Source organism: Poecilia latipinna, unplaced genomic scaffold, assembly GCF_001443285.1.
Source record: "Poecilia latipinna isolate Pla-1442-1.1 unplaced genomic scaffold, P_latipinna-1.0 Scaffold2091, whole genome shotgun sequence".
NCBI lineage: Eukaryota > Metazoa > Chordata > Actinopteri > Cyprinodontiformes > Poeciliidae > Poecilia > Poecilia latipinna.
In genome coordinates, this window is record NW_015114707.1 from 32,508 (window position 1) to 39,719 (window position 7,212).

The 7,212-nt window shown below is 42.7% G+C and overlaps 1 protein-coding gene across 4 annotated transcripts; it reads right to left on the reverse strand.

Annotated features, from left to right (window-relative positions):
* Positions 1-159: 159 nt before the first annotated feature.
* ankrd1a (ankyrin repeat domain 1a (cardiac muscle)) lies at positions 160-4,492 on the reverse strand. Of its 4 annotated transcripts, XM_015017023.1 has the most exons (10): positions 4,031-4,163; positions 3,576-3,725; positions 2,497-2,625; positions 2,244-2,351; positions 2,066-2,164; positions 1,889-1,987; positions 1,704-1,802; positions 1,111-1,209; positions 909-1,030; positions 160-794 (listed from the first exon to the last, which is right to left on the reverse strand). In XM_015017023.1, the coding sequence occupies exons 1-9, from the start codon at positions 4,055-4,057 to the stop codon at positions 944-946; spliced, it is 897 nt and encodes a 298-aa protein (XP_014872509.1). In that variant the 5' UTR covers positions 4,058-4,163; the 3' UTR covers positions 160-794; positions 909-943. The 4 variants fall into 4 exon arrangements, with proteins under 4 accessions (XP_014872509.1, XP_014872508.1, XP_014872506.1 ...); XM_015017022.1 differs by having other exon boundaries at positions 1,704-1,796; positions 1,889-2,164; positions 4,031-4,167; XM_015017020.1 differs by having other exon boundaries at positions 1,889-2,164; positions 4,031-4,057.
* Positions 4,493-7,212: the final 2,720 nt, after the last annotated feature.

Genomic DNA, 7,212 nt, shown 5'->3' on the forward strand with positions numbered 1-7,212 from the left:
GAACTATGATGCCTCAAAGTTCATCTCTGACTTCTTGTAACATAATTTTTTTAACCTACAGCTATTTTTTTTACTTTAGGCTGAAAAGTTAACAGCTGGTGCTGTTAACTGCTAACTGCTCTACCCATGTCTGCTGAAGACAAACAAGAATAAAACAAGTTCAAATCAAAGACAAGTTTATTAAATATTTATATTTCAGTCAATAAAAACCAACAGTTACAGACATCTTACAAAATCCATTTGTTTCAATAACTTTACATGTCAAACTTCCTCTGAACCTTCAGCAGCGTTCCAGCTCTGTGTCTCTGTTCACCAGCGTCATGATTGGAGGTGGAGCCTGAATATCCTAACAGGAGAACCTTTTGGACGGCTCTACTTTACATTTACTGATCATCAGAATCAATAAAAACAGAAGGAAAGGAGAGATTCTGACCAACCTGGAGATCAAACTTACTTCGTTCTGACTTATTTCCCTTAAACAGCACAAAAGCAGACAATTTGCTTCAGGTGCAACACAACAAGCTGCTCACTGTTAGATAAATCACATCTGACAATAAATAAATGTCTCATTCATCCATAAATTAATCACCTTCATCGTCACTGAACTCAACTCAGCTCAATATTAAATAAAGAAAAACTGAAGAAATCGTTTTCTGTCAGCTGGACGCCGACCAGCAGCGTCCAGCTGACTCTGAAGAGATGAAACTCTTCCTGCCTGGACTTCACATTGTCGGTGAGCGTTCCCTGATGGAGACCAGAGGTCTAACGAGCCGGCGGGTTGCCGGTTCAGATCCCTGGACCGTCTGCTTCCTGCAGACGGTCCAGGGATCTGATGGGTCAACAACAGTTTGTGGTTTTATTTCCCGCCCCTGTGCTGCCGCCTCATCGACGGTCCAGGCCCTGATGGCCTGGACCGTCTGCTTCCTGCAGACGGTCCAGGCCATCAGGGCTTCTCCTCGTTGAAGTTGCACAGCAGGCTCTTGGCTCCGTTCTGCCAGGAATACAGCGTCTCCATTGGAGTTTTTCCATCCTGCAGAGAAGGAGCAGACCAGACTGAGCTCTACTGGACCTGGACTCAGGCTGGGGTCCAGCAGCGCCGATGGGACTTACGCTGTTCTTGGTGCTGAGGCTGGCGCCGTACATCATCAGCAGCCTGATCATCTTGAATCGATTTATCCTCACAGCATCGTGCATTGGTGTGTCTCCGTCCTGCAGACACAAAAACAACCAGAAACGTTAAATACACTGAAAAACACAAAACCATACCCGGTAGTTCTTTTCTAGTTTCTGCTCAAAATAACTTGAAATAAGACAAAACTAACTTACAAGGAACTGTTCAGCAAGACATACAAGTTAAGTCAATAATTTGTTAATATTCATGGAAAAGTCCAAGTTCCACTGCCAGATTACTTCACTGATATCATGACATTCTTTACATATTACAGGTGAAATAATCTGACAGTGGAACTTGGAGTTTTTCACCAACATTATGAAATTATTGACTTAAATCATTTTCTTGCTGAAAAGTTATTTGTAAGTTAGTTTTGTCTTATTTCAGGTGTACTGAGATATTTACACTAAAAACTAGACAAATCTACTTGGTAAGGTTTTTGTATTTTTGCAGTGCATTTGAGAAATGAGAGGCGACCTGCAGGTTTATGGATCTAACAATCAGATGAGACGTTGAGTGTCTGAATGCTCACTCTGTCTCTGGCGTTGGCGTCGGCTCCACAGTGGATCAGATGCTCGGCGCACTCGCAGTGTCCGGTCCTCACAGCGACGTGAAGAGGCGTGCTCTGCAGCTGAGCGCATCAGGAGGAGGAAACATCATCTCTACACATCTGCACATGCAGTCCCGTGTGTCGCCACCAGGGAGAGCCAAACTCACCTTGTCTCTGCTGGTGAACTTGGCTCCCTGGTGGAGCAGGAGCTGCAGGGCTGGCAGGCTGCCCCCTCTGCAGGCCCAGTGGACGGCTGTGGCCTCCAGCTGCAACACAAACACACACCTCACTGTCAGGCTGAGTGTGTAAGGAGGTGTGTGAGGCAGAAGGAGGGAGAGTAGGACCTTGTCTTTCTGCTCTATGGCAGCGCCGGCCTCCAGAAGTCTTCTCATCACCTCCACATGTCCTTTGAAGGAAGCTTTGTGCAGAGCAGTTCTCTGAAACTGGAAAATAAAAAGCATTTTATTCATAAACTCCGTAAATTAGAGACGTTTCCATGGTTTTTAACAGTTCCTCTCTCACGTTATCGGCTGCGTTTGGGTTTCCTCCGTCGGCCAGGTACTTCTCCACCACAGGAAGTTTGTTCTCCATAACCGCCGTGAGGAACAGCTGCTCATCCACCGTTTCTGGCTGAAAAACACACAAACGCCACAGAGTTTAAACTAAAGCAATGCTTTGCTGCTGTAACCAGTCCAGAACCGTCCATCCTGCAGGACCAACTGGTCCAACTGGAACCTGTTCTGGTTCAGGTGAAAACAGCCTGATGATGTCCTACCACTGTCTCTGGTTCCGGTTCAGTTTTCTTGAACACAGAAGACTTCCTCTCCTTCCTCCTCTTCCTCAGCTGCAGGATGTTGAACAGGTCGTCCACCGTCTCCAGCTTCAGCCTCCCACTTCTGTCCGTCTGACGGAGCAGGGACAAAGAAAAGTTTTAAAAGGCCTAAAAACCAGGAAGGGCCCTGCAGGCTTCAGAGAGCACCCTGTGAACATTGACAATGTTCCCTTACATTCATTCAGAGCAAACTGGGAAAAACACCTGGAAGATGCCCAGTAAACACTAGAAGACACTGAAAACATCTGGAGTAGAAATTCATACTAGAACTACACATTACATTTAGTGAAGTTCTAAGAAAGTACCCAGTAGGTCTAGAGAAAACCTCAGTTACATTCTGTATCCCAGGAAGCCAAAGCGTTCATGAGGACCTGTTTTACCTTTGACTATGAAAAATAAACTCCAAGGGTTTTTTTTCTAAATAACCCAAATTACTGCTGTTACTTTTTGATTGTGTAGCTTAACAAATGGCACCCTTTAACATTTTAACCTTTTCATAAAGGATGGGTTGTCATGTATGTTGCTGCCTTTTGTTTATAAATATTTTATATATATATTATATTATGTTTTAAATCAATATTCAGCTGCAAATATTCCACTAAGCAGGTAATTGATAAATCAAAGCTGTTATGCACCCGAGTTCCTCCAGGGGGCAGCACAGACAGGTGAAACTGCGCGGTAAGCCTGGAAATCAAAGCGGAGTTTCAACTTTGTCCCAGTTTAAGTTCAAGGAAGGAATGAAGAGCAAAGAAGAACCTTGGTGCACAAAATGAACATGTGGAAGTTGAGTAATGTTATATTTAATATCAGCTTTTAATATCACCAAAGTTTCTCTACTAACATTTTAGTGTGCGACAATACCTTCTGGTTAAAAGATGTGAAGATTTTTTTAAACCTGCTTATCATAACTGAGAAGTTTTTCTTTAGAACCAGGAATGTGATGGAAACGAGTGTTTAGTAGTGAGTAAAGAAGCTTGGTTCTGGTTCTGGTTCTGGTTCTGGATCCAGCAGAGCAGACTCACGTTCAGAGCCACCACGCTGACCTCCTCCTCCGAAGCTCCGCCTCCCCCCGGCAGCTCCTGGAGCGACCGACGGTCATCCCGCTTCGCCGCCTCGTACTCGCCCCCCGGGAAGTCGTTGGGCTCTCTGACCTCTGACCTCTTACCGGTGACCTGGAGCGATGAGTCACAACGTTTAAACACACAAACCTTATGGTGTCTAAAATACTGTCACTTTTAGTACTTTTCAGCAATATGTGTTAAAATATTTATGCTAAATTACTGCATCTTCTACTAGTTTGTCCAAAAGTTAAATAAAAATATTTATTTTAGGGTCTGAAGTAGTAAAACAAAACCATCATCTATGCTGAAGATGCAACCATAACTGATGTTTAATTGCATATTTAAATTTTAATAAATTCATTTACACGCCTCTAATCCAGCACACCATCATTCCCAGTCAATGGAGCAGAACCTACCAGTTCTTCCACACTCAGCAGTCCCATCCTGAAGAAGCTCGGAGGTTCTGGGACAGATTTGGGTCCTCAGTGTCCCTCTGGTGTCCCTCTGTGTCCCTCTGTGTCCCTCTGGTGTCCCTCTGTGTCCCTCTGGTGTCCCTCTGGTGTCCCTCTGTGTCCCTCTGTGTCCCTCTGTGTCCCTCTGGTGTCCCTCTGTGTCCCTCTGTGTCCCTCTGGTGTCCCTCTGTGTCCCTCTGGTGTCCCTCTGTGTCCCTCTGGTGTCCCTCTGTGTCTGTCCCTCTGCAGCCGGCGGCTCTTTTATATGAGGCAGGAAAACGTCCAGTCGGGTCGTGTTACCGGCCTCATGCTGCTGCGCCGTGTCCGGCCCCCAGTCCTCCCAGTTTGGACATCAGTGTGTCAGCATGCAAAGATGGAGGACAGGACAGAGGTGTCACTCTGCTGACATGTCAAGTGAAAACTCTTTCTGCATATTTTATTTCATCTGAGAACCTGAAAATGTTTAAAAGAAAAAACTTTTCATTTCATCTTCACTTGTAAATGTCAAATTTAATTTAAGTTTAATAAGAAACATGTATTTATCTTATTGTATTATTTTGACTTTTGATTTGGGTTTTTAGCTAATTTTGCACATAAACATTTTAATTTGGACTGTATTTTATCTTATTTTACTCTGTTGGGGTTTATAGCTCGCTTTTCATAGAAATTTGACTTTATTTTAATATACCATTTAAATTTTAATTGTTGGCAAAGTTACAAGAAAAGTAACTTATACATTTTTTGTAAAAATGTTTAAGGAATGTATATAATTTTATATTAGTTGTAGTAGTAGTATTTATTTTTTTACCAAATGAGTAAATTTTTGCTTGAAGTTGAGATTCAAGAGTAAATTATTATATTTTTATTCACTATTAAGCACAAAGCCTGTGTAACTATGGTGAGTCAAATTAAGTTTATTTGTGTCACATTTCAGCAACTAAACAGTTCAAAGTGTTTTACATCATAAGAACAAAATACAGTCACCAGTTATAAAACAAGCAATAAACATTATTGATCAATGTTCCAGTGATTATCAACAGGTGGATTTTTACCCTCATTTCCTGAAGTAAACTCAGAGTTTCAGCTCTTTATATTTATAGAATTTATTTGATGTTAAATTAATTTGGATGTGGGAATTTCAATCAGAGTGTGCCTTCTCATCTACTTTCCATCTCTGTTAGTACAGTATAATTCTGTCCATCACCTGTGATGTGAGTCACTATTAATAGAAATCCTTTTTGTGTTGTATCCATGTAAAAAATTATCTAATCAAAGTTATATAAATAAAAATGTGTCCATTCCCAGTTAACATTAGTCTGTGAAACAGAAGCTGCTTTATGACGAAGATCTAAATGAGGAAAATCAGATCAGGAAAAGTAAAACATTTGCTTCTGAACAAGCTGCTAATTAAAACCAGGACAACTCAGCATCACTGTATAAAATTTATAGACTGAAACTCAGAGCCAAACTATCTTTTAAATGTGGTTGTAAACAGACGTGCAGCCATGTTTAGAGGAGGCTCATGTTTTTAACTCAGTTGTGAAACAGAGAGATCTGTTTCCCCGTCATTAATCCCACCATGCTGAGCATGCAGGGAAAATGCAGTGATGTCACTGTGAGGAGACAGGTCGATGATGCTGGAGCAATAAATAGCGTCACTTCCAAACGTCTCCTTAGAGCCGGTCGCTGCTGGTGCCATCGGGTCGTCCGTCAGCGGGGCGGTCACCTTCTGGCCAGCTGGTCAAACTTCACGTTTCACATCAAACAGGGACACATGAGGCTCTCTGGATGAGCTCATCGCTCACCAATCACAGGCCAGATGGATCAATGTCAGGAATGATGGGAGGTCCAGTCTCTGATGATCACTTAATGGTTTAAAACCAGTCAGTTAAAGAATGACCAGAGACAAGATTAAACCTCTGAGTCAAGTTGATCTTCAAAAATGGGAAACTGTCACTGCTCAGGAATCCACTAAACCTCCTCCTTAATTCAGCTGCTGCAGGATTACAGAACCACCTGAATGGATCTGATCCACTGACTCAGGTTACAACAGGAATGAAGATCAGCTACCAGAACTACGCAGATGATACTCAGCTCTACATTACAATGTCACCAGGTGACCTCTGACCCCATCCAACCACTGGACCGGTGCTGGGAACAGATCAATGTGTGGATGTGCCAAAACTTTCTGAACAGAAACAAAACTGAATGAAGTTAACTTTGGACCTAAAGAGGATCGATCTAGAGCTACAGAACTAGAATCAACACACAGCTCTATTACAGCCAGAAACTAGAGATCAGGCTGACCTCTGACCTGGACCTTTAGAGCCACATAAAGGCAGTTACAAAGTCGGCCTTCTGTCACCTGAAGAATCTCCAGGATCAGAGGACTAAAGTCTCAGCATCAGGGAAACTCATCCATGCGTTCATCTTTAGTTGCATCGATTGCTGCAGCAGCATCTTCACAGGTCTGACAAAAAAAAAATCCTCCAGCTGCAGCTGATCCAGAAGCTGCTGGAGTTCTGACTAAAACCAGGAAGATGGAGCACATCACCCAGTTCTACCGTCCTTCACTGAGAGAATAAGATACTGTTGGCATTTTATAAATCACTGAATAGCTTAACGATCTGCTGTTGTTGGATCAACCTTCCAGACCCCTCAGGTTCTGGTTCTGGTGGAACAGGGTGAGGAGAGCAAAAACGTCCACATCAGGAGGTGGCCGCACTGGTTCTGGATTCTCTGCATCCAGAACCAGAACCAAACATGGAGAAGCAGCATTCAGTTTCTATGCACCACAAATCTGGAACAAACTTCCAGAAAACTGTAAAACAGCCGAAACACTGAGAGCCTTTAAATCCAGACTGAACACCACCAGGTTAAAGTTGCTTTTGAACCATAATAAATGAAACATTGACCAACATGCTGATGTGTAATGATGATTTGGCTCTTGAGAAAATGTAATGTCTGTTATTGGTTTCATAGTTATTGGAAGGATTTTGAAATGACTCCTTTTCCAGACACCAAAATACATGAACTTAAAAGCTGGCTGAGTGTTTCTGTTTGTTTAAAGAAGCAGTTCAGACCCAAATGGAAGCAGAAAACCCTGAAAAATGTGAGTTTCGCTTCATGTGCCTCCTTTAGTGCTG